Source organism: Triplophysa dalaica, chromosome 7 (genome assembly GCF_015846415.1).
Source record: "Triplophysa dalaica isolate WHDGS20190420 chromosome 7, ASM1584641v1, whole genome shotgun sequence".
In the NCBI taxonomy this organism is placed as follows: Eukaryota; Metazoa; Chordata; class Actinopteri; order Cypriniformes; family Nemacheilidae; genus Triplophysa; species Triplophysa dalaica.
This window is the reverse complement of record NC_079548.1, coordinates 25380378-25408243: the sequence shown is the minus strand read 5'-3', so window position 1 is coordinate 25408243 and position 27866 is coordinate 25380378. Positions and strand designations below refer to the sequence as shown.

General features: G+C 41.5%; 3 protein-coding genes across 5 annotated transcripts in view; 2 read left to right on the top strand and 1 right to left on the bottom strand.

Moving 5' to 3' along the window:
• Positions 1 to 369: 369 nt before the first annotated feature.
• Positions 370 to 15210, top strand: LOC130425552 (sarcalumenin-like). Of its 2 annotated transcripts, XM_056751781.1 has the most exons (7): positions 370 to 575; positions 6848 to 6943; positions 7036 to 7131; positions 9524 to 9559; positions 12108 to 12224; positions 12768 to 13001; positions 13085 to 15210. In XM_056751781.1, exons 1-7 carry the CDS (start codon positions 518 to 520, stop codon positions 13894 to 13896), a joined length of 1449 nt encoding a protein of 482 aa, XP_056607759.1. In that variant the 5' UTR covers positions 370 to 517; the 3' UTR covers positions 13897 to 15210. The 2 variants fall into 2 exon arrangements, with proteins under 2 accessions (XP_056607759.1, XP_056607760.1); XM_056751782.1 differs by lacking the exon at positions 9524 to 9559.
• Positions 15211 to 16063: 853 nt separating this feature from the next.
• LOC130426038 (uncharacterized) lies at positions 16064 to 17906 on the bottom strand. Its single transcript, XM_056752537.1, has 3 exons — positions 17431 to 17906; positions 17083 to 17251; positions 16064 to 16753 (listed from the first exon to the last, which is right to left on the bottom strand). Exons 1-3 carry the CDS (start codon positions 17904 to 17906, stop codon positions 16727 to 16729), a joined length of 672 nt encoding a protein of 223 aa, XP_056608515.1. The 3' UTR covers positions 16064 to 16726.
• The window catches only part of LOC130426037 (adenylate cyclase type 9-like), a 33709-nt gene continuing 23397 nt past the window's right edge, over positions 17555 to 27866 (top strand). Inside the window, exon 1 of one of the 2 annotated variants that reach the window (XM_056752536.1) lies at positions 17555 to 20773. In XM_056752536.1, coding sequence (XP_056608514.1) covers positions 18961 to 20773 — 1813 coding nt within the window. In that variant the 5' untranslated portion in view covers positions 17555 to 18960. The remainder of the gene's footprint in view (positions 20774 to 27866) is intronic. The other variant, XM_056752535.1, reaches the window with a different exon arrangement.

The following is a 27866-nucleotide window of genomic DNA, read 5'->3' as shown; positions in this document are numbered from 1 at the left end:
TAATTAAAATCTCAACAACCAAAATTACTAGATTTTATTTTTACGTTATTTTATTTAAATTATTTTGATAAAAACAGCAACAAAATTACATTAAGTATATTTTAATCATTTCTTTTCATGAAATCCCTAAGGCACACAATCCCAAGTGTCCAAAAACTTTTGACCAGTAGTAACTTCAATATCTACTGAGAGAAGAACATCATATATAACATTTCTTGAAATGATCGTTCTTGTATGTTGAAACCAGTCAAAGTACCAAAGCTCGCACACACTTCGGCTTCACACCCCTCATCCGACGTCACGGCCCTGACAGCTCTGCTAAAAGAGACAGTCAGCTGCTGTCATCTGTAGAGTGCTGTGTCGCTCTGTTCAGACGCCTGCGGCACCAGCCCCCTCTACGTTGACGTTATCAACCGGCGGCCCTGTCCGTAAGACCACCCTCTCGCTGGTGCCCTCCGACCTTCTCTGCCTGGTATATATAGCCAGAGAGGCTTCCAGAGGTCTCCTGGCAGCCAACATGAAGGTCTTACTCACGTTCTGCTTCGCCGTGCCTCTGCTGCTTCTGGCCGCGGCAGGTAAGAGCTTTTCACTTCAAATGTTCAATACTAGTGACTCGTGATGTGCTTTGAGTCGTAGGCGAAGGAAGCTTGAAAGACGGAGTGCCTGTCTTGTAACTTTTTGCAGTAGAAGGTTTGAGATCACATGCTTTCAGGCTGGCACAGCATTGCCCGGTCCTGCAACCAGCCGAGCTATTTAAACCCACAAGGTTCAATAAAAACTGGACTGTGGATACTAAAGTCGACTGTGTAGAGTTAGAAACGAAGTGCTAGGAAAGCAGAACGTCTTCTTGATTAATATGTGTTCTGTAATAAGCTATTAGAAGACCGGTTTCTCAGTCGAGTTATTTTCGTACGGTCGAGGTTTTTAGCGTCAGCTGTCGTGAGGCGTGACACCAGCTGATGGAAAGAGCTCAAGTCTCTTGACCAAAAGCTCATGGGGCGACTAAAAAAAACTCCCTTTATTCCACATCTTCACCTTTTCTCGAATACAAAGACATGCTCTACTGTAATTTTGACAGGTTTTTAATTTTACTGCATCTGCTCTGAATCTCATCCTTTGACCTCAAGTCGAGCCCTATCATTGGCTCTTAAACTTCAGCTGAGGGTCCGCTACCCTTCTCCCGTCCTTGGGCTTCTCTCGGACGGCCGTCGCTCAGGTCCGTCAGGTGTCTAAGATTGGAAGTGGTTCTGTAACCGAACACTGTCCACTATAGATTCCCCGTCCCCCCCCCCCCCCCGCACAGCTGCTGTCACCTGACACAATCACTATTTATTTATTCCCAGCCACCGCCGGCCATATTAGGGCATGCATTATCTCGGCAGGAGGGGCCATGGCTATCCGTGGCGGTCCGGATTCAGTTGCGTGCGGGGATGTGCCGCGAGTCTAACCTGCCGAGCGAAGGGATTTCAGGTGATGGGTACAATTAACAAATCAGTTAACGTTTGTTTCATTTGCCATTTTTGAAATTCTCATCGGTCAATCTTTGATGTAAGGGACGGTTGAGATTTTAAGTTTCATCGTTGGGACGTGACGGTCAACGTTTGAGTTTCCGAACATACGATGTGTCTTAATAATTCATGGAGTGGTCTTCTTTCGTCTTCTTTATGAAATGACATGGATCTCGGCAGGTTTTTGAAGAGAGAGAGAGCTCTTCCATTGACTGGGTCCAGTTGCTTTGTAGTTGGTCAAAGGTTTCATCACCTTAAGACCTGACGCGACCATCTGTCCAGCGTCCAAAATATCTCACTTAGAAACATCCAAACACCTCACGTTATATTACAATCATCATAAAATATATATTTTTTTGCCCCAAACACTGTGTAAATAACTTTTAATAGTAAAATTATTTCCCACAACTATGTATTTGATGCTGTTGCTCACAGAGAGTAAGGGTTCTTCCCACTTTCCAGCAATGCTGTATAGCGGCCGTGTGGTGCCCCTGCTCTTTAGGGACTCCCTTCAGCAAGGAATTGTGGGATAGGTCGCCAAATACCGAGTCCATAAAAAGAGATAAGGTCATGCAACGTGGCTTTACAGAGATGAGGCATGCCATCAATCCCCTTGACCCCTCTGTCCAATCTGATGTTCTCACGTGTCGTTGTTCTGATACCCACGATGCCTTCAAGGCATTACCTCCCGGGTATGATGTCCGACACATGTCTGGAATCCAGACAAAACTTTACACTGTGGTTTGATGCATGACGTTCATGTTCATCTAGATATTCTGATTATATAATATTATCGAGGAAAGCAGATTTCTGACAAATGTTTGGAAACCGACGTAAATGCTCAGGGCGAGTATGAGCGTGACTCCGCCCCCCTCGATCTCTCTAAGGCTTGTCCAATTGTAGATCTATTTCTGTCACAGAGCTCGCACAACTCTAAAACCTTGACACCTGTTACTATTCATGTCGCACCGTGATTTACTCTCAACCAATGAGAGTGCAAATCATATTAAATGCATCAAAGATAGATCTTGTATTCTTTGAAGTACCTACAGTAGCATGGTATTACCATCGAAGAGTCATTGTTTCATGTTGGCAGTTTGTTAGTTTAGCTGTAAAATCCCTTGGCTCACTGAACATGTTGTGCACACCTCTCCATAGCGACTGGTAAACCCTGCGGGCTCAGGGCTCACCTCCCTAATCGTGTTCACATTAATTCAATTTACCTCCTGTGTCTGCCAACAGAATATGATCGGGGGGTTTACCATAATACACTAAGGAACAGACCCATGAGCCGCTTGGAATTATGTGGGATGGTTTGTACGGCGGTACGACATCGCTGACCAAATATCAACATCTTTCGCTTTAAGAGAAAGACATTTTGTACTTAATGACAAAGCTCATTTTCATGCGTCGTTCATCTATCACGTATTATATGGGATTTGATTTGTCTTTTACCTGTTTTCTATTTCGTCGTTCTCTCCACATCTGTGATGTGGAAACGAAGCTCGCTGATTACACTTTGCCTCTCTGGTTTCCTTCAGGTTGTGTGTATTTGTGCGTTTCAACCAATAAGCTCTGGACTACAGTAGCGTGATGCTGCATTCCAACAGAGTGAGCTATGGCAACAGCTGTGTTTTTCCAAAGCCTCCGTTGCTAGGCAACAGGCTCATTGGACGTCCATCGCCCCAGCGACAGATGCTGCTAGTTTGCGCTTTTGTCCTTCCGTACAGGGTTCAATTAACTCTCGCCCTGATTGATAGACTATGTGTGCTTGAAATTAATGCATTTGCGGTTGTGTTGACAAAAGACAAGGTGTTGTATTTTGTATTTTATAACAATTATGGCGCTTTATTTCCTTTTTTTTGCATGCATCATGCGTGCACTTCATTTGATTATATTTTGTAGTTCATCCATCACCTAAGGTTTTAATTTCCACTTTAATGTTTGATGTCATTGCGCTGTTTAAACATCTAATGCAATATTAAAAGTACATCGTTCAATACATTAAAAGACTGACTCAAATTAAAATATATATTATACCCAAATTCTTTGTTCTGTATTTTAACCAACAGCAGTTGTTAAATTTCTCCCGGTCCTAGTTTTTAGGAGAAATATCTAGATGATTCATTTATATGAATAAAACTCATCATTTTAAAGCCTTCATTGTCCGACCAGGCGATTGAACTTGGTCTCATCCGCTCCATTTCATATAATTTAGTGGTAATATAGTTGTTTAGTAAATCATTTGAAACTCCGAAACACGTGCAGACAGATGGAGTACACCTGTGGTACCTCACATAAGGCTGCATTGTTCACATTTCACACGTTTATACTCCACACCTCGCCTCTAACCTTGCGCTCTTTCAGTGCCGTGCTGAGCTCAACATTACCCTGTTGTATTTTTAGCAGCTTGACTTGGCGAGCGTGTTCCGAGGGGCTCGTGTGCTTTAACCGGCACGTTGTGTCATCACAACAGGCCAGCAGCCTTCGGTGCTAAGAGCGCCATCTGTTCCTCGCTCTTCTCAAGTCTGCCACAACATGGCCGTGCGTTCAGCGGGGCGTGCCTTCAGCTAACTGAAAAAACCTGTGAAGTGCTCGGCCGCACACTTTGACCAAGGCTCTTATCTGCTTGTAAAGTCAGAAACTGCAACGTAATAAAAATAACAAAGGGGTGACTGTGGAAAATGCGATTTGTGAGATCTTAAGAGAGCAGCTTTGTTTTGCTCGCCAACCCTGTGGGACAGTTTAGCGAATAGGCTAATGGAACAGTTCACCCAAAAATAAAATTTCCGTCATCATTTGTTCCTCCTCATGTTCAAATCTTGTATCCGACTCTTTCTTCAGTGGAACACATAATGAGATATTTTGAGAAATGTCTCCGTGGTTTTCATACAATGGAAGTCAATGTTGTATTATTATCAACGTTTTTCAGAACATCTTATTTTGTGTGCTGCAGAAGAAATATAGTCATTTATGTACACAACTATATGAGGGTAAATAAATAATTATACTTAATTATACGTATCCTAGCTATGTTGTTTATAGTTTTGGCCTGGTACTGATGCTGGTTTAGTCAAACGTAGCAAATGTGCCTGGTTGACATTTCTAGTAAAGTTGGATGACCAAAGAGCCTTTGTTTAATGTTGTGCCTGCTTGAAAAACATTATATTCAGTCAAACAGCATAGTGAACCTCTTTAAACACATACACAATAATAACGAGAAGCATTTGATTCATCATTCAGCGATGTAATTCAACCAGAGTTCTGGCCCCGTTGAATCATGACTGGCCCACATTCAATGATACTTTAAACAGATGCTTGATGATTGAGCATATATGACTTGAGCTGGTCGAGTTATTTCAGTCAAGGGTCACAGCCGATAGAAGAGCTAACACTTCCTTAAGCCAGTTTCATATAAGCAAATAAATACCGATGGAAACCCGAGTGGAACAAAAACAAGCTGTTGATCTCGATAGGCCACTAGGGGGATAGAAGCAGGTACCCTTAATGCGGGGCGTGTAAAAGAGATTATTGAAAACAAGGTTGATTTGATTCATCTTGTTTTACTGACAATTTACATTTCTGGCTTTGATGTGGCTCTCGTGTGATAAAAGTGATGCTGTAGTTAAGCTGGTCTGAAATATACATCTGCCCTGTCTATGAGTTTCTATGGACGTTTGAAATTATTAAGCACGCAGTTTGACATAGTCCTGTGTGTTTTAAAGCTGTATTCCAGATACATTTCGTAACATGTATCCCATTTTGACCTCTGGAGCGCATGTCCTTCTAGTCCTTAAGAAACACTTTTATCCAGCATTGCTCACAGTGAATCTGTTTCAGATTCAGACCCCTGCAGAAATCTCTTGGATTAAGTGTCTGGATCAAAAGCACAGTGGCCAAACCTCACGGTTCATTTCTCGCAGCGATCAAATAAGCAGACTGCCATTATCAGCCTCCGGCCACACTTTAGACCGATGACTCTTTTGAACACTGACTCGTACCAGAGGCTTCGCTTCACATTAGTAAGGCTCTCTGTCGTTTTTTATTTGGCAAACATCCAGGAAGCACCCTGGCATGAACTGTCAGAGCTCTGTGTAGTTAAAGATTGTAAAAAAGAAGCTGTCCGTGTGTTCGGTTGTCATTTGACACATTTTGGTGTAACTTTACCGCTTTGAGATGCCATGGGAGGAAACGTGTAATTTGTGAGAGATACTTGGCCCAAATGCATTTTTTGGAAGTTCATTTAAGGATTGTTGTTACTTTTTAGTTTTGCCAACAACTGATGTTATAAGAAAACTGTCAGAAAATGCCTGTGGTTCGAAGACAAACGTGAACCCAATCCACTGGGGTGAAGAAGTGTGAATCCGAAAACCTCTAGTTATGACTCTGTGGAAGTCCATTCCAGATCAAATACTGATCAGACAAAAGCGGTTGAACGGGTTAAGTCCCAACAGTTGGTTATATTTAGGATGGTGAGATCGAAGGATCACATCTCTCTTATCAACATACCTCATAATCCAACTATTTGGTAGCCATGTTCCCCCCCACCGTATGAGACCAGGGAGTCCCCCATATCCTCAACACCCCTGTGTTATCAAACCACGGCCATTGTTTGATCTTACTTTTAGATTTGATCCGCTAATATCATTCCAATCATTTGACAGCCGCTCGTCGAACTGAGACTTCATTCAACCCAAAACGAGAAACATAACAAACATGATTGTTTTCTCAATATTCCTTCCTTTAATAGAGATGTCATGGCAGTAATGTACAAGCGCGGCCGCGGTTCTAAAAATAAACATGGAGACACTGCGTCTTCCTCTCTGGTTCCATTTATGTCTTCATTCCTGATAACAGCAGGCTGGCACCCTGAGGCATTGTGGGTAAATGCTTACAAACAGCGATATCGTGGTGTGTGTATCAACAGTATGACAATAATAGTACACCGACCTGATGAAATGCAGGCTGGAATGACAGAAACTTCAGACCGGTTAATAAAGACGACAGCACAGACGTTCATTCTCAAGGTTAAAAGTTTGAACAAACACTCAAATGCTCAATTTTGGTGCGTGATGTGTTTATTTTGTGTGGCTTGTGGAGGAGCGAAATGTCTGGTGTGACTTTATAAGAGGTCCTGCGGTCAAATGAAGCTTTAATGAGCTGCTTTGAGACTTTGTTAAACTCTTTGTAACCCCCCTGAATACAACCAAGATTAGACCACGATGACACGAATGACTTTCGATGAATGACTGATTTTGTATCACCAAATCTGGAGCAATGAATTATGGACCGGCTTCGATTGAAAGTTGACCATCTGTCTTTTCTTGCGTTCTCTGCAGAGGATGAAGCCATCCTGGAATCCATCCTGAGAGACAGATCTCACATCGAAGACACCCTACGGCTCGCAGCGGATGAGAAATCAGGAGATTATGCCGGTAAGGGTGATAAAGCTTGTGTCCCTAGATGGACCGTTTCAGTAGACTTTGTACGCTACGTTTATTTCATAATACACGTTTTCATCTGTCAGCTGCATTGCAGAGGTTGAGGAAGATCTACCACAGCTCCATCAGACCCATGGAACAGGCCTACAAGTACAACGAGCTGAGACAACATGAGATCTCAGGTACAGACTCCGCTTGTTCTCTTGTTCCTCTATGTTCTCCTTTGCTTGCTTTCACCAGTTCACATGGTTCACCTCTTCCTCACCATGATATCATTCTTCTCATCTAATCCGTTCCGCCGAGCATTCAAGCCATATTAGAAACGATCATATTCATAAGGAAGAACCCAGAGGTGCTGCGTCAAAATGTCTTTAGATGGTGAACTTTACATAATTTCTTCAATTCATTTCAGATTTTTTTTCAATTGCGGTATCTACAATGTTTCAGAGCATATTGCTTTAAAAAATATGCCTTTTAGCAATTCAACAAACATAGAACTGTAACAAATTCTAAAGTGACTTAAAGGAGAAAATGGTCAATCGTAAACATAGCGACTGGCCCAGTGACCGCTGCTCGTGGCTGTTCATTTGATCAGACATCACATGTGGTTCTTTCATATGGATATTTCCTTTGACTGACAAAGTTCCAGATACATGAGAGCAGATAAATAAATGCCTTTAGGAACCGAGCTGTTTTTCACTGTACACACGGCACTGAACTAACAGCAGGATCACAGATCTGAGAGCTGACACATGTGTGCTCCAGCATTCCACAGCTGTGAGAGAGAGAGAGAGAGAGAGAGAGAGGGAGAGAGAGCAAGCGAGAGAGAGAGAGAGAGAGAGAGAGAGAGAGAGCGAGAGAAAGAGAGAGAGAGAGAGAGAGAGAGAGAGAGCAAGCGAGAAAGAGAGAGAGAGAGAGAGAGAGAGAGAGCGAGCGAGAGAAAGAGAGAGAGAGAGAGAGAGAGAGAGAGGGGGAGAGAGAGAGAGAGAGAGAGAGAGAGAGAGCGAGAGAGGGAGAGAGAGAGAGAGAGAGAGAGAGAGAGAGAGCGAGAGAAAGAGAGAGAACAACGGCTCCATCTGAAAACAATCAAGGGATCCTCAACAGCCCCCATTTTATTTGAGAACTTTATGTGCAAATCCTCTGCACAAATGCCTGATGATTCATGAACCTCTGTTTCATTCATTCTACTACAGTTCTTTATGAGAGACAGCTACTAATAGTATAAATTTGGATTTTGATTGATTTCCAACTACCAAATGCTTAGAAAACAAAGGAATTGAAAAAAAATACAACTTTGTTGCCCTTCACGTAGCATCTTTGAAAAGCCATTCTCTTGAATGTGTCAAGTTAATAAATGATAAGGGTTTGTTAAATTTATATTTCTGATGTTGTCAGATGCTTTTAAAACATGACAATGTTATTTTACAGAAGAGCAAGAATCGTGCTTATGTATTTCTTTGTAAGTTTGTTTGCTTAATTCCTTTATTAAAATGTGATTTCTTTTGAGTATACTGCAGAGGGCTCTTGTGTTAGGTTGTGTTCTCTGAAGGGAGACTTTCATGGCACTGGGTGTCCTGCTAACCCCTGACATAAACTGAGATGGGATCACGCTTGCCCCCTTGTGGTTCAGCATGGCATTTAACCTCCTACACTCACCAATAAAAGTCTAAAATCAAAACTGAGCCTTTCAGACAGAGGCACACTAGTGAGAGACAAAAATATTCAAGAAAATGCAGATATGCAATGAAATAAAGAATAAGATCATAAGACATCTCATAACATTAATTTAATAAGAGTTAATAGTGATTCTGGGTGAATGTGTTTGAGTCACAAGCTTTAGTTTTGACCGCCATGGACATTTAAGGCAAATTTAACACAGGAAAAGGAAGAGTAAATCTCACAAAACACATTTTTTTTGGAACTTTGCAATTCTTTGTTATTTTTCAAGCCAACATTTCAAGACATACAAAAAATCAGTAGCCTACAACAGCACAACATAAATGCTATACATTTTCTTGTAAATGTTGTAGTTTACAATTCGTTCATTTTATTTGTCATTAATTTATTTTTAGTTGTATTTTTTTGCATTACAGCAAAATATTTTTACACTTTTTTTTACGATTTTATATTTTTCTTTTTCCTTGTGATTTCGGTAAGAAGTCTGTATGACAGGTTTGGTGAGATTTGCCTGTTATTAATTTTGTGTGGTATTTTATAATTAATTGTAGCTTTTATTCAATGTTTAGTATTTTTTTATTGATTTATTTACTATTTTATCCAGTCCTACAAAAAAGAAAAAAAGACAATAAATAGGAACAGGATATTTTGCATAGTGTAGGCAACTTTGTATCTGGACGTCCATCATATTTCATCCGCACACATTTCAACTCATATTTTCACAGGAAAAGTGTCTGTAACCTCTCTTTCTTTCTTTTTTCTCTCTTTTACACTTCCACATTCTCATCTCTCTCTCCTCCTGCTCCACTTTTCCTCACACTCATCATCTTCATCCTCTCTCATCCACACATCTGTATCTTCCTCCTGACGTCACACTGCCCCCCTTCACTAAAACAGCCTATCCTGGACGCACGCTGGGGGATTCAGCCACAGGTGGGTATAACGGGGGTTCACTGCATGGCACTGCCTGTGTCTCTTCACCCCCTGCAGTGTGATGCCAGCTGCCGCTCATCTGCCCATGCAGATACCATTAGCATTTAAACATGTCCGTAAAATATGTCAGAATGTAAGGGATACAAAATGACACTTTTATACAGAAAGGTATGGAGCGAAAGGGACGTCGTGATTCTAGGGAGCATTTTACTGGACGTCTGGAATATGAATCATAAATATTTTTTGGTTTGTTTTGCCAGAACATCAAAAACTACACATTTTAAGATCGTATATATCTGCTAAAAATGTATCAAGTAAAATCCTAGGAATACACTCACATCCTGTATCAATGGCTTACAAGCTAACAAAGCTTAACTAAATGTGTTTATATAACAGGTTGTGGTGGGCTGTCAACAAAATGTAAACTGGTACTTTATAGGCAGTGCATTTATATGATATATCTGATAAATGAGTATGTGTTTGCATGTGTGATCCTCAGTTGGGGGGGGTTATGTGACAAAAGAATAATATGCCATGTCAGTTTCCCTTCAAATACAAGAACACCATCATTCCCACGTTTGGGCATCTTAACGTCATCTTAAAGTCAAAATCATTCAGCAAAACATGCGATGTAGATAAATTGCGTATTTGCATTACACTTTAATTTGCTCCTGCACAAATGTTTGTATTGTGATCGCTTCACCTGCAACTAAATTCTATAACAAGTTTGCATTGCTGCAAAGCAGCTTCACAGAAAACAAATTTTCTCAGTAGAGACATTAGGATAAATGGGAGTGAAATGATAAATATGGAAGATGCTATTAAGATTAAATTAATTTACACTGTAGTATTGGTTGGCATTTGTCAACTTTTGTATTGTATCGTTGTGATTTATGTACATCATGGCACATTAGATTTGTTGCTTTTTGTTGTAAATTCTGACATTGAGTCAAGCTGAATTCTCTCTCTGTTGTTTTAACAGCTGCTTTCTTCAACTCACTCGCATAATGAATTTAAAAAATATCTCTTGAAACTTCTATTTACATGCAAGACATTCATTTACTTATTTTAAGAAGAAATTGGACAGTGCTCTAATCTGTGTCTCCTTTTTTCAATGTGATGTTATATAATAAATTAAAGAGGAATTTGTTACAAACAGTATGTCAGACTGATCAGATTTTCAGTGTTTCAATTAAAGGAACGAGTCTTAAAGGGATAGTTCGCCCAAACATTTAAATTCTGTCATCATTTGCTCACCCTCATGTCTTTTCATACCTGTATAAATGACTTTGTGAGAGATATTTGGAAGAGTGTTCAATTTTCAATTCTGTGACATCATTGACTGTCATAGTAGGAAGAATTAAATGCTGGTCAAAGGTGCCCCACACCGTTTGTGTTTCTAAATTCTTCTAAATATCTTTCTTTGTGTTCAACAGAACAACAAATTGTACAATATTTTTTTCCTATTATGGTAGAGGATGATGTCACAGAACTGCAAATTGCTAACATTCTAACAAATATCTTTCTTGTGTTATTACAAAACAAAGACATATATATAGGTTTGAAACTTATCTGAACAACCTGAGGTTGAGTAAATGAACTATCCCTCTAATCCCAGAAGCATGAGATGAGTGTAGAGATGTCATATTAATGAATTTTTGGACATCACATCACAAACTAAAACGAGTGTTTCTTGGGATTCAGATTTTTTGTTTTGGTGTAGAATGTGCACATTTGTAGGAATGTTTGCAGTGGCGCTAAGCAATGCTGCATGTGACATTCATAACACCCGCTGCTCAATCTCTGCTCAACCATTATGAATGTGCAATTCAATGTGATTGACTGTTTGTCTTATGAACACCAGTGAAAGAAAAATGTCAGAAAAACTCAACCACCACCACACATTTTGAATCACTGTCAAGTGCTGAAATTTTTACATTTTTGTGAAAAAATGAAAAGTCTGTCATCATGTTCTCACATTCGAATTGTTTTTCTGGTGACATTTGGAAGAATGCTTATAACCATAACTGATTTTGCCCCCCATTGACTCCCATAGTAGGAAAAAAAACAACGGTGGTCAAAAGTGCCCCAGAACTGTTTTGTCTTCAACAGAGCAAAAAAATTGCTAACATAATTTTTCCTACTATGGGAGTCAATGGGGATCGAGATCTGTTTGGTTATAAGCATTCTTCCAAATATCTTTTTCTGTGTTCATCAGAACAAAGAAATGTATACAGATTTGGAACAACTCGAAGGTGAGTAAATGATGACAGAATTTTCATTTTTAGGCTGAAGTATCCCTTTAACGTTAAAATGATTTTGGTAAACCAGCTATATACACAATATGCTGACTGAGAAGAGTAACACAATATACAATTCAATTCATGCTGATATAAACCTAACCATTGGTGTATGTACTGAATACGAGGAAATTTGCCGGCTAGCAGAACAAAAGCTTCTCTGGAGCTGACATATGTTTGGTGTTTTGACTTTTCCGTACTCAACTGTTCTCTCTTGTTTTATTCTTCTCTTGCTGTTTCTCAAACAGATGGAGAAATCACCTCCAAACCCATGGTGCTGTTTCTGGGACCCTGGAGTGTGGGCAAGTCCTCCATGGTCAACTATCTGTTGGGTCTGCAGGACACTCCGTACCAGCTGTATACAGGTAATCCACGTAGATTAACTGCAAACAATTTAAAGGTCCTGTGTGTAATTATTTTGGAGGATCTATTGACAGAAATGCAATATAATATACATAACTATGTCTTCAGAGGTGTATAAAGACCATTCATAATGAAGTGTATGAGCTATTTCTATCTACATACACGCGGGTCCCCTTGCATGGAATTCGCCATGTTGTTTCTACAGTAGCCCTAAACGGACAAAATGCACGTTTCATAATTACATTATCTCCTTTGGCAAAGATGCGAAGTCGTGACAACATCTTCCTCCTGTGTCAGTTACCAAAGTGCTATTAAAGGGAGGTGTGGGTGAGCAGTTGGTTGCAATTTGCAATGTCACCACTAGATGCAGCTAAACATTTTTTTACCAGAAACCCATTAAAAAACCCATTGACAGAACCGGAAGACCTAAAATGCTAACTGTATGTGAAGTTGGTTAGATGATAGATGACTTTCTTCTGTTAGGATTGTTTGTTTTTCTACTGCATCTTATATTTGCTTTTCTAATCTGTCTTCTGTTTCTCCAGGTGCTGAGCCCACTACCTCAGAGTTTACCGTCATCATGCACGGTGAGAAGATCCGTACGGTGGAGGGCATCGTCATGGCTGCCGACAGCTCTCGCTCCTTCTCCCCCCTTGAGAAGTTTGGCCAGAACTTTCTGGAGAAGCTGGTTGGAATCGAGATGCCCCACAAGCTCCTAGAAAGGGTGACGTTCGTGGACACGCCTGGAATCATTGAGAACCGCAAACAGCAGGAGAGAGGTAACGTCGCTCACGGCTTTATAACACTGAAATGCAAAAACACACATCCCCCATAATTCCTTTCCTGTATTTTCCAATTCTAGGCTACCCATTCAACGACGTGTGCCAGTGGTTCATCGACCGCGCAGACTTGATCTTCGTAGTGTTTGACCCCACCAAGCTGGACGTGGGTCTCGAGCTGGAGATGCTCTTCCGGCAGCTAAAAGGTCGAGAGTCTCAGATTCGCATCATTCTCAACAAGGCTGATAGCCTGGCAACGCAGGACCTCATGCGCGTCTACGGCGCTCTTTTCTGGAGCCTGGCGCCCCTCATCAACGTCACCGAACCCCCCCGCGTCTACGTCAGCTCCTTCTGGCCCTACGACTACGCCCTTGAAACCAGCATCGAGCTCTTCAAACGGGAAGAAATCTCTTTGCTGGAGGACCTCAACCAGGTGATCGAGAACCGGTTGGAGAACAAAATCGCCTTCATCCGTCAGCACGGCATCCGCGTCCGCATTCATGCCCTCCTGGTGGACCGCTACGTGCAGACCTATAAGGACCAGATGAGCTTCTTCAGCGACTCCGAGATGGTGTTCAAGGAGATCGTGGACGACCCCGACAAGTTCTACATTTTCAAGTCCATCCTGGCCAAAACCAACGTCAGCAAATTCGACCTGCCCAATCGAGACGCGTACCGCGACTTCTTCGGGATCAACCCCGTGAACAGCTTCAAGCAGCTGTCGGCCCAGTGCTCCTACATGGGCGGCTGTCTTCTGGAGAAGATCGAGAAAGCCATCACCCACGAACTGCCCGCCCTGCTTAGCAGCATCAACTCCGGCAAGAACCCGAGCCTGTCCTCCTGCGAGGCCACCGGATGCGGGGAGAAGCCCAAGAACCGCTACCGGCGAAACTGAAAGGAAGAGCACGAGGTAGGAGGAAGACTGGAGGAGAGAGAACGCGAGGAGGAGCCAGAAACAAAGACGGAGCAGTGGAGCTAATCCTGCTCCTGCCGCAGGTCCGTTTCAGTGGAGTCGACTGAGACGGATGTAATGGGACTTTTATTTTCTTCAGACGAGTGAAGAGGTTGTGTGTGGGGGTGTTTGAGGGAAGGGGATTGTGGGATACCGGGTGGAGGGAGGTTTTGAGGCGGAGCTTCTTGTGAATGTGAGGAGAGTTCTCTTCTTCTTTCCGCGCCACTTTTATAAACTGCAGCTTTCGGAGGGAAAATGTGTACGCATGAGATGACAAAAAATGGCTGACACACACTTATAAAAATGTAAAAAATAGCAAAAATAAAATGTTGTGAGACTGAAAATGGGTATCCGCTGCCTTGAATGTGAAATATGAACGTTTGCTTTTAGATTTTGTATCCAAAAAACAAAGGTTGTCTTTTTTAAAACATAGCCTATATTGCCAATAGATTATAAAGTCATGTTATACAAACTTTTGCCTTGATTTATTTACTTAAAATAGTTACTATAGATGATTTTTCTCTTGTCTGTGATATTCATAAGCTAAATCTTTTGGTTTTACGCCGTAAAAAGCATAACTCTTTTCCACCACATCCCAGATAGCACACTCCTTCTGCATTAACGTCTTCATGACATCTGCAATACACAGTTCGCTCCTCTGCAATACGTCTCGGAGACGTCTATACGTCTATAATACTTCTGCAATACGTTTGCTAAAGATCTTGAAAACATCTGCTGTGTAAAAACATCTGCTAAACATCTTAGACAAAGCAGTTTTACATATATTCTAAATCATAAACATCTTACAGACATCTTATTGATGTCTATATGCCGTCGGACAGCAGACGTCTTCGAGATGTATGGCAGATCTATTAGCAAACTATGTATTGCAGATATAAATGCAGATGTCAAATAGAAGCCAGATAGAGTGTGCTATCAGGGATGTTTTCAGTGATATCAGTGATGATAAGCTGCGTTTGATTTCTCTTGCACATTTCCATTTACTCGCATTGTAAACGGCAGTCTATCTAGAATTCCACATTTTTTAAACAGGTCTTATTCAACCGTTGGGGTTTGCTAGAAAAGTTACCTATTTAAAATTACCGTTATTTATTGACTGTTTCCTCAGAAAGCCAAGAAAAGCTTTTTGTCCCCGGTTATGATTTATAAAGCACACTTTGTAGACCTCTGTGAAAAAGGGGCGACAGTTTCTTTCAACTGGAGCGACTTGCAAGAGCAATAAAAATGTTGTTAACACGAGGTGTCTGTTTATTTGGAGCTGGGTCACAGCGGTTAATAGACTCGGATCTCTTCGGTCCGGTCTCAGTTAAATATCGGGGCGCTTCGTTTTATTCCCATCCTCAGAAATAAACACGGGATGAATCCTAGATAAAGACTTTTACTGTTGCAGGTAAGACGACAAAGTCATCAGATCAGTTGAGTTGGAAAGGTCATTGTGGTCTTTAATAATCCAGAAAGTTCTAGGATGCGACAACACTATTGTCCTGAATTTCCGGTCCATTGAAGTTGCACAAGTTGTCCACCAGAGTGGGCACGAAATGAGAAGAGGTGTTGCATCACATTCATCACACAATGATGAGGTAAAAGAAACTTGTGCAAGACATGTTTGGAAAGGGAGGTGAATAAAATACTGAAATAATCTCTACAGGCTCATGTGACTATGTAGCTGGTTATGTTGAAAGATTAGTTCACCCAAAGATAATAATTCTGTCATCATTTATTCACTCATGTGGATAAAAACCTCTTTCTTCAGTGTAACACAAAAGAAGATATTTTGAGAAATGTTTCAGCGGAAGGGTTTAAGTGTTGTTTGATTTTCGACATTCTTCAAAATATCTCATTTTATTCAGGTTTGTAATGAAATGGGTGTGAATAAACTATACAGAATTTGTATATCATTTTGTCACACGGCATCATATGTTTGACATAAAACCTCTTCAGAAGTGTGTGTTAGGTGTGCAGCAGACCTTCACGACCCTCTCCAGACACACATTCAGCTTTGACTATTCAGGTATGAAACACAATTTCAATCCAATTCCTAAAAGATGAAATCACTATTTCTCATTAAATATCCTTTGTTCCGCACAAATACATCACGTTATTGAAATTAAATGAGTTATGAATGTAATTTCACGTTGATTTTAATGAACATGTCTATCAGGTCCCTTTATTGTATTTCTGTATTCTCGCTTTTACATACTGAATCAAACTCAGGTTTTACAATGTGTCGCATTCAGGAAAAAAATGAATCCAATGTCTCGTTGTCAAATGTTATTAGTCCTAATGTCTTTATAATGGCACGTCTGTGTGCGCGAGGACACAGTCCAGCGATCACATCTTTCAGACTGAGCTATAATCTCCCCGGAGCGAGGGAACCCCTTGAACATCACGGCCCTCGTGAAGAAACGTATGAAAACGCTCATATATACCCATGTCACAGTGAGGTTTCCCCGTTGCTCGCTCGTGATTGGAGAAACAGGTATGGAAACTGCATTGCACCATCACACAGAGTCGTGACTTGAACTCCGAGAGCGAGGCATAGTTTACGGTAAAACAGGATTGAGTAATGATAAAAAGAAAAGAGGAGTTTATCATTGACGCATCTTAAGAAAACAAGTATGGGGTGTGTTTCACCCAAAAATGTTGCAGAAAGAGAAATGAGGCTTACCCAAAAAGAGTAGTTTTTGTTGTGGTTACCGTGCGTGGTTTCCTATGAAAGTTCACCCAAAATTCAGCGGTCATTTATTCACCTTCATGTGATTCCAAACTTCCAGACGTTCTGCAGAACACAAAGGAAGATATTTTGAAGAATTTTTACGTAGGCCTAACCAAACTTCGGCTCCCATTGACTTCCATTTCATGGACACAATATATTGGTCACATTTCTCAAAATATCTTCTTTTGTGTTCCACGGAATAAAGAGTCATACACGACTGTATCAGCACATTATTTTCTTGTTTACAGCATGAATGCCAACAAGCATATGGACAAACAGATTCACCTGGTTTAGCCACAATTTTGTTTGTGTCTGAACTGATATCTTTAGCTCTCTAATGTTCAAAGCAAACCCGGTTTACCCAAATAATTAAGCATGAGTGGTTTGTTTACCATGTACAGGATGTCCTGACCATCGCTCAGACCCTCTTTTCTCAGGAGACGGACACAGTTGAGTTCTTCGGGGAATTGCTTTGATACTTTCTTCCTGAGGTTTGTGCATTTTAGCCTCACATAATGACTTGGATTAACTCCAGCACGCTTCACACACAAACTAAAGAGTCTATTAATTAAAATATGCGGATTAGAGATTCGTGGTTTATTTTGGGAAACATTTCATAAACTGGGATCAACATTTAATAATTAAATTGGAGGATTAATCTATCCAACTGTAATCTCTAACACACATATATCCATAAAGGCAGACAGACAGATAAAGAATTTGGCTGATTTGATATGGACCTCGGTTTGACAGCTGTGTGTTCCCCTGCATTACACGTCACCTTGATTGGAACCCCCACCTCTACGACAGCTCTCGGCGACGCGCTTCGGCGCCGGAGACGCGCCCGGACGCGCACACTGCGGTTTGAGAGCAGCCCGCTTCCATGTGCGCGCTCGCCTCCCTTCTCTTTTCCTCTCTCCGGAGCGCGCACGCACCGCTTTCTCTCCACCTCTGATTTATTCCGGAGACTGTTGGACGCGTAAAGACACCCGTCAGATGGACGCTGGAGATGGAGATTTGGAGATGGTGTAACGCGTACTGGCGCACCGGAGCAGCCGAATACACACAGCCATGAAGAGTTCAAACGAGCGGCGTTTGTCAGCGGTGACAAGCTGTGTACTGACGGAGAAACCGGCATAGAAAACGGAATTTGGATCTCGGGGGGAACGCTGTCCGTGGAAATGATTCCTGAAGCGAAACCAAAGACGCATTTCATCACTGTGAGTCTGTGGAAAGAGCAGAAGAGAGATGATCTCTCTGTGTCGCAATAAGAGAAACTTACACGACTTCTGGTAAACAAGGGGAAATGATTTCATGTGTGAAGTGCAGAAGTTTTACATGCGTAAAGATGCGTGTGAACTGCTTTTAAAGCGCCACTTAAGTACCTGATGGACGTTTGGGAATTGAATCGGCATCAATGGGAATTGTGTGGATTTAAGTTTTTGTTTTTATGCCTCATTCAGATACGCGTTATTTTAACGTCCTATTTAATCCCGATTTAAAACTCATGTATGATCTAAAGTGACAATTTGGGAAGATCGAAGCACTGTTTGAGGGAATAGTTTCCTGTCAAGCCCTTTAACGGGCGTCACTGTCAGAAATGTTGTTTTTATTTCACTGCATTGCTGTGCCGTCTGTGGTCAGTGTGAACGGACGCGGAGTTTTCAATGAACGCGCACAGTGCCTGTGAGAAACAAAAGAGGGCGGAAGGCTTATTTTTAGGAAACCGGATTGAGTTTTTTTGAGCTTGTGTGTGTTGGACAGTGTAGATGCGCATTGTTTCCCAAGAGTTTTAGTTTGGAAGCTTGAGGTGACGTTTCAGTTTTTGTATTTGTGTGCTCTGCTGGAATGGATAGGAGTAATGCCATAGCATTAACGCTGACATCCCTTTAAATGTATACCTTTGTGTGTCGTATAGATGCCTTTTCCTGTGCAATGAAAGAGTTTGGGTCAAACTGCATTTAAAAATAGTCAAAACCACCAGACCCTAATTCTGTGCTTTTATTATGTAATGCTCGTTTTTCAGTGAAAGAACTGGATTCACTTTTACTACGTAAAAAGGTTTGGATAAGGAATGACAGAAGAGCTGGCAGAATGTGCTATTGACGTAATGAGGTGAAATAAGCAAGTTAAAGGCTGGAACTGTCTAAACAACTTCTCTGTAACTACACGCAAAAGCTATTCGGCCCATTTTCCCATCCTGATTCTTTTTTTCCACACAAACATCATTTTTGGTCTATTGGTCTCAGCTCGGGTTCGAGATCCTCATCATGGCTTCTCCGCAACACCAACAACTGCTGGTTCACAACAGCGAGGTGAGCTGCGATTCCAGTGGAGATGGGCAGCCGTCTGTGCGTCTCAGCGGCGCTAAAGCACACAAACAGCAGCGCGGGAGTCTGGGAGCCAGCGCCATGTGCAGCATCTTAGGGGGCTCCAAACACTGCAAGTACAGCATCTCTTCCAGCTGTAGCTCTGGAGACTCTGGCATCCGCAAACCCATATTTAAAGGTTTGCGGACTCAGAGGAAGATGCCACAGCTGTTTGAGAGGTCTGCCGGGCCCTTTTGGAACCCCAAGTTCGACTCGAACATACTGGAGGAGGCCTGTCGGGAGCGCTGCTTCCCACAGACGCAAAGGCGCTTCCGCTGCGTGCTCTTCTATCTGGCAGCCGCCAGCCTCCTCTGGGGAATGTTCTTTATCGCTAATGCTGATCGATGTAAACAGACTGCCTTTTTGTTACCCACAGCATCTTTCCTCCTCCTGTGCTGTCTCCTGTTTGTCTTCACTTTCACCAAGTTCTACGCCCGCTGCTACAACCAGGCCTCGCTGCTAGTCATCGTGGTCACGTTTGCTCTCACGCTTGCACCGCAGGTCCAAACTTCAGGCTTCAGTGACTTTAGCGTTGATCCCGTTAAGGTTGCCGATGACACGGATGATTTCAGTGGTGCTGAGAGTGGAAATCTCACTTTTGAAAGCCTCGCCGGTGGGGCTAATGTGGCTCCGTGTATGTCACCGGTCGGTACTTTCTCGCTTGGTATGGAAGTGCTTTCCTTGCTCTACAGTTTCCTCCATGTCCGTCTGTATGCCTCTCTCCTGCTCGGTTTGCTCTACTCCGTGCTCTTTGAGATGCTCGGCTGGATGCACTTGTTTCAGGGCGACGGGTGGAGCCGCTCCTCTGAGGAACATTTGGAAACGCTGTATTGGCTGATCCCAGGTAGAGCCATCTTGCATCTCTGCGCCCACATCATCGGTATCCATCTTTTCATCATGTCCGAAGTGCGCTCGCGATGCACCTTCCTCAAGGTCGGCCAAGCCATTATGCACGGGAAAGACTTGGAGGTGGAAAAGGCCCTGAAGGAGCGGATGATTCACTCAGTGATGCCTCGCCGGGTAGCGGATGAGCTCATGAAGCAAGGCGACGAGGACAACGACAACTCGATGAAGCGATACTCCACGGGAGCGGCGATTGCCGGCGCCTCCAGCCCCAAGAGTGCCAAGCGCAAGAAGATGTCCATACCACGCGGTCAGATCATCTTTCGACCATTCAACATGAAACGCATGGAGCCTGTCAGCATTCTCTTCGCTGACATCGTGGGCTTCACCAAAATGAGCGCCAACAAGTCGGCTCACGCTCTGGTGGGACTTCTCAATGACTTATTCGGCCGCTTCGATCGTCTGTGTGAGCTCACGTGCTGCGAGAAGATCAGCACTCTGGGAGACTGTTACTACTGTGTGGCCGGTTGTCCCGAACCACGCGAGGACCACGCCTACTGTTGTGTGGAGATGGGGCTCGGAATGATTCAGGCTATTGAGCAGTTCTGTCAAGAGAAGAAGGAGATGGTGAACATGCGTGTCGGCATCCACACTGGCACGGTGCTTTGCGGGATTCTCGGCATGAAGCGCTTTAAGTTTGATGTCTGGTCCAATGATGTCAATCTTGCCAATCTTATGGAGCAGCTGGGGGTTGCTGGGAAGGTGCATCTGTCTGAAGCCACCGACAAGTTTCTTGACGACCGGTACCTGCGGGAGGACGGGCGAGTCGTGGAAAGAATCGGACCGAGCGTGGTAGCAGATCAACTTAAAGGTAAGATTTTTGTTTCTTAAATGTAATGCAGCTTGAAAAATCTGTATATGAACATGTTTCTTCTCAATTTGACTCTTTAGTACACTCTAAAAAATGCTGGGCTGTTTCGACCCTTGGTTGGGTAAAGTACAGACAAACTCATTGGGTCATAAATTGAAACAGAATATGTCCATATTTCACCCAACCATGGCTTGAAACAACGCGGCTATTTTTAGTTAGCAGTGTAGTAATTTTCTGTCATGTTTGCTGAGGGGAGTGTTGCACTTTTGGCTCATCTTGGTATTAAAACATGATTTGCATTTGTCAGTCTGTGTATTGTTGATGTATTTTGACCTTTTGTTGAATCTTCTGAACTCTCTCACATCAGGTTTTTTGAGCAGGTGTTTTGTTCAGTCGCACGCTCTCGCTGTTTCTTCACAGCCTTCAAGATGTGATTCATGTTGGAGATTTGTGCAATCAGTATTTCTTGAAAAAGGAGTGTGATTTCTCTGTATTCCAACGTGAATTCCGATGAAGAGGCTAATCTGTTGCATACTTTGTGTTGCACATATTTTCTGTGTTTGGTTTGGAAAAATCTAGACTTGCCAAGTTGCCAAGTATTTAGGAGATAAGAGGGAGTTCTCATTTAAGTATCATCATAGTCAGATGTTTCTAATAAAATTGCTGACGAGAAATTAAAACGAGACAATTGTTAAAACACATGAGGAGTATGGAGGTGTACAATTAATGTAGTGGGGTAGTGGTCAAGTAATCTGGATTTGGGTCAATTTGATGAGAGATGTTCGAGTTCATATAGAATGCTTCAAAAATATCGACTTGACAAATCTGAGCTCATTTAGAAGACATTTGTGAGATTTCTGACTCTTTATTATTTATTTATAAACACATAAACATACACATGTATACATTTCGGATGTAGAGTATTTGCATGTATTGATTTTTATTTCTATATAATTTAAATAATATATAAACATTTATTCATTTTATTTTTACATTTATGTTTACAAATGCAAAATTAATATGCACACGGAACAGACGTATATTATGTAAACAAATAATTTTTATTCTGGATGCGGTTAATCACGATTAATCGTTGAACAGCTTTATTATTAGTATATTTTCTGAATATATTATATGCAGTAAACTTGTTTATGCAAATTATTCTGTACTTTTCTGTATACTTGAGCTCCATACTTGGGGTTTGAGTCCTATTGCCCTAGTCGTATATAATATGAATTTCTCACTGTGGTATTAATCCTTTCAGGTGTAATTATGTTAAATAGATCCTGTCATGTAATGAGGAACTCCAGACTGTAATTAATAGGAAATGCAATTTCCCTTTTGACAGAATTGATAACAGGTTGGACTCGATCTCTTCAGATGAAAAAGCATGCATGCCTGAGCAGTTTGACTTAAATATCTTGCCGTTTCTAGTTTTTGTTAACTGACTTGCTGGAATTAAGCGGGTGCGCAGAAATCTCCGAGCTGTCAAAGCATCATCACCGCAGCTGCCCTGGCTGGTACAGGAGGGCAAGTGGAAATGATGCTGTGACTGTCGCCCTTGAGAATCTCACTCAGCTTTGCCAGCACATCCCCTCAATCAATAGTTTAATTTTTTCCTCCCGAGTTCCTTCTGCCCTCGTTCAGAGAGGGTAAATGGCTTCCTTAAAACGTCCCCACGGTGTGCGCTTCTAAACATCTGTCAGGTTTATTTCTCTCGTTCCTCATCTCTTGTCTTTTCACTTTCACTCGCCTCCGCTGAGCCTTTTCAGCGAGTATCTTAAGTGATTTTTTTCCTCTGCTTTTCACTGCGTGACTCATAACAGTACAGCAAGGGCAGTAACATTGCATAACAACATTTCAGTTTCCAACAGCACTCAACTCTCAGCTGAATTCACTCGCTCTCGTTTCTCTCGGTTTAACTCGCACGCCCGTTATGCTTGAAGCTGTGCTCGTAATTCATCAACAAAATGATTTTCAGGGCAACGTTCTCTCCCGCATATCTCGGATACACTCGATCGCCCCTCTCCAAGTACTCAAACCTCGTGTTTTTCTTGCCCACTAGCTGCAGTTTTTTCCACTTTGACGACCTTCTGGACTCGTGTGCTGTATTCAGTTCAATACGAAGGATTTATTTTTCTCCCTGTGGATTTACAGGCCGAGTGCAAGAGCTCTCCGTCAAGACTAGAGAAGTGTAGAAATCTTCCAGCCGCTGCTATAGCAGCATCAATCACAGTCGCTTGTGTGGAAACCTGGCAGACCTCAGAATGGAAACTGTCCAGATATCAAGTCATTCACACCAACCTGAACACTGATCACAAACTGAAGCCTTCCTTTTGAAGCTGATGTTGTTTTTCAGTAAGACATTAAGTTTACCAGCTGGGTGTTTTGATTTAGCCTACTATCAATAGAAAGTAATAGAAATGAAACGCAAACAAGCCCACTAGGGTCATTTTATGCTATGCAGTACAGTTCAATCTTCCCATAATTTGTTTTAATGGGTCAAATATAAACTCACTATTCTTGGGAAGCATGTTGTTGTATAGCATGTCACATTTTTCTTTTATCATAGTCATGTGAAGTTGAACATAGGGGTACATTTCTGATAATTTTACACAGATGTTGCGGCTATATAGTCACTTATCAATAGCTTATAGGGGTGACTTATCAGTGGCTAAATAGTGGACGTGGCTTTTTGGCTTTCTCTGCAATTTGATTGAATGTATAAAAACATCTGTTGCATTTTTAATTGGAACTGGGAGCAGACTGACAGGGGAGGAGTTAACGGAAGCTCCGCCCAAGCCATCTAACATACGTCATTTGAGATAGATGGTCATTACAGGACGGAAGTGGATTTTTTATTTTTATTTTAACTAGAATATGAGGCCAAACGATTTTTAAAAGAGAATGACCCACATTGATAAGCTATTTACAATAAACGCTGCAAGATTTCATGAAAAAATAGGCACCGTCGTTTTTATTTCACTGGGACTTTAAGCATAAAACATAACTGTTTTATATTTTTAAAAGTTGTATATATATATACAACTTTCATGCTGCGTTGTCACGGGAACATGCCAGCTGAAGATAATGAGGAAATTATGTCGCAGTCGCTCCCTTTGCCAAGTGCATTCCAAATGTCTTCATATTGGCACGCACATGCCCTGTTTACTCCAAAGTCTCAACTGCAAGGGCTCCCTTCGAAGGGAGTAGGGCATAGGACTGATGACTTCATTTGGAATTTTACCTGTGATGGTTCGGTACGAATACACGCAACGTTACAACCCTAGTGACTTAGTTTAATGTATTGTTTTTTGGAGCATCAAATTGTAGTATAAAGTTTTTTTGATTCCCCAATATCTCATTTAATGCAAAATAATTGTAAATATGTAACTTAGGGTTGCAGTTAGAGCTAAGGAGCTTAGGATAGTTTGCCCAAAAATGAAAATTCTGTCATTATTTACTCACCCTGTTGATATTTTGAATAATGTTGTTAACCAAAAACAGTTAGTCCTCATTGACGTCTATTGTATGGACACAAAACCAATGCAAGTCAATGGGGACCAGCGGTTTTTGGTTACCAAAATTTTTCAAAATTTATTCTTTCTTGTTTTGCAGAAGAAAGAAAATCACACAGAATTAAAATGACAACAGGGTGAGTTAATGATGACATAATTTTCGTTTTAAAGCTGAATTTTCCTTTAATGTATAAGTTTTTTGCAAACTAGTTCATATTGTTCAAAATGTAAGTAAACTTTGAGTACAGAAATTCAGCTTAAAACTGTTTTATTTAGAAGTGCATACAATTTAGAACTTTCTTATTTTTTTATTTGAAACAATTATATTAATAGCACACCTAAATAAAAATATTTTTTATAAGGATGCAGGAAGTGGCATCATTTTGGGCAAGAAACTACAGCAGGATGTTGCCAATATAGATTGTCATGGTTTGCAGTAGTAAGTTCGTTTTTTTTACCCAAAATCAGATGAGTTTAAATGAATTAAAACTCTAAATTCTTCATCCGGCAACTTTCTTTGTTTTCTATAGATATCCAATTCATTTCATGATGTTCATTCTGTAAATTATCTATATTATCTTTTAAGTGCTGTGACTTTGATGAGTTCATATTCGTATATTTATAAAACATTTTATATATTATGACGTATATTTCTTTTCGTTTAAAAGGTTCTGCACAGCAGGAATGACCCGCCTCCAATCTTTGACACAAACGTTGGGCAAAATGTGGATAAAAATAATATAAACGCATTCAGATATTCTGACCTCGAATGCTCTGGCTGTGAAAAATGGCTTCAGGTGCAAGTGTTGAATAGGTTGTTATTGTGTGTCTAGAACAGTGTAGCACGCTTCTTACAAAGGACCGCAATCCGTCTTATAAATAGCAAAAGTAAGAATTGTCATAACTGTTGCCCTGGATAGAAGAGACGAGACTCTGCATTGCCCCGGGGAGGATGCGACGAGACGGCCTTTGTGTTTGGTGGCGTCTTGCAAAACAAATGCATTGCTGGCCGAGCTCTGTTGCTTCAAGATGGGAAATAAAATTCAGAATTATATTCGCAAAGAGCTTTAATGCCAAGTGTCTATGCACATACAAGGAATTTATTTTGGTCACTGGAGCAAAATGAAACCTCTTGTTGCTTTCTTTAATAACCCGTGTTCTTTTGGGAGCATGTACTGTAGCATGTACCTTTTAGCATGTGTTCTACATTTTATCCCCTGTAGTTCTTCTGACAACCCACCGTGTGTGTCGGCCCCTGTTGTGTGCGATGATCATTTGTGTGGAAATGAAGCTATTTATAGCCGTTTCCCTGGAAAGAACCTGGCTGTGTCTCGGTTCTGTTCCTCCCTCAACGTCCCACAGCCCAGACAATCATTCTGTCAGACGTTTACATTCACGCTGATGAAAAAATGTGGGTCACAATTTTTTGGTCCACATTTCTAACGTGTGTAGACAACCCATAGACACACCCAGAGAATAATGTCATTGCTCGTATGTGTCTCATTCTCAGGAGATTTGATGGCCTTCTCGGTTGCGTTTCATTTACAGTGAGTATCAACCTTGTCGCAGATGTTTCTTTTAAGATTGCTCAAAATAAAATTGAAGGGTGTGAAGGTGTCAAATAAATGTAGATTGTATAGGCGGATTTGGTTAAAGTGAATTTTTATCAGATTTTTTTCGCCCAACCCAGTAACAATGTCTCAGCCAATGGTGTGCGTTTGGGGGCGGGACCCAATTTAACCAGCCAATGAGGGTGGCTGGTTACAATGTTTTTGCTCTCTTGTGTTATGCATTTGGTGCTTTCTATCTTCAAAAAATCTCATCGTATTCATAATCATATTCTGGCCTCTCATCCATCACTAAACTCGTTTGTTTCTGGTGTGTAATGAACTACGCACCAACATTTAATTACTGTTATGGGCTTCGAGCGAGAGTAACGGTGATGCATGCGCGCTTTTGCAATTCCATCTTAATGTAAAATTGATTTTAGCCCGGCCCGTATCATTCACGCTTATATTTCCAAAAGCGTGGACTCCTCTTTTGTCTCCCTGCTCCGTATCTTCAGTGGAGCTTGTAGAGACGCAGCAGGTCAGATTTTTCCATTATTACGTTGACAATTGGTCACCTGTTTTGCTCGACCCTTGTGCAGCAGGATCGATCGGTGTGAAACGGGCGACTCATAGCATGCATACATTACCTCTCTTTAAAGTCTGCACATTAGTTGTTTTAGATTTGCTCATGTGAACATCTGTGACCTTCATAAGTGATACAGCAGTCAGACAGTGTGGAGGGGGATGGAGAGACACCAAATTTAAATTTCTCCTGGGGTTTTATGGGGAAACTGGAAATTCATCCAGAACTTTCACAGATCCAGTTTTTCAGAATGCAGGCTTTTAAGAGAAGATAGCTTGTGGATTTGCTATTTCTGAGTTCATGTTCATGTTGAGTATGAAAAGATGTCATATTGTAATTTTTTACCGTACAAAAATAAGTAAACGTTTTCTTATGTTACTAAGTATACCTAAATAAAGATGTTTGGACCTAATGTCCAAAGACATGCATGGTAGGTTGATTGGCATCTCTGGAAAAATTGTCCGTAGGGTGTGAGTGCGTGAGTGAATGAGTGAGTGTGTGTGCCCTGCGATGGGTTTGCACTCCATCCAGGGTGTATCCTGCCTTGATGCCCGATGACTCCTGATATAGGCGCAGGCTCCCCGTGACCCGAGGTAGTTCGGATAAGCGGTAGAAAATGGATGGATGGATGGATGGATGTTACCATATGAACGTTAACATGGCCAAGTATGCATACTTGGTGTAACTTACTAGAATACTTAAACATCGCTTATATTTTAGTGTATTCAAAACATATCAGGCCAAGTTTGTTTTTAAATATCTTATATGTCAAGTATACTTAAGTATATTTCTGAAAAGTATGAAAGAAGTACACTTGTAGTAAAATTGATTTCGTTGTGGGTTTATGCACATGAAGTTATTGAAGGACCGTGATGCTGGAAAGAAGCTCTAGCGTAAACAATTTTGTGAAGTTATTTCTCTAGGGATGAGTTAAGTGTTTAGATGAGACTCTGCTCCTCTGGCAGGTGCTATGACAGCTAATGAGACTCACAGTAAAGAGATGTGGATGTGAGAGTGATTCCCAGCATGCCGAGGGAGCAGCTGTTGATGTGTGATTGGACGGTGTCTGGAGGTGACGGGAGAATCCTCTCATGGTTTACTCTGTGAACTTCATAACACGATGTATGACCCATCTGCTTCCACGCTGCAGGGATTATTCCCACCCCCTCCCAACGTCTTTCTGACCTACTGAGATGAAGTATGTTCTCGTAAAACCGTTAATAGAATATGAAAAATTAACAGTGGCGGTGCTGTTTCTCATTCTGATGTGACCTTGTTCTTTTATGTGTTTTCTGTAAGGGGACTAGCCAAAGCAAACGGAAGCCGGTTCAGGGCTGCTGTGATGCTGAGGCCTCAGGGCAAAATGATGAAACTTCCAGTTTATTTTTGGGGCACGTAGAATTTTGATGGTTTTGTAAGCATCAGTAAAAGTGTTTTTTGAT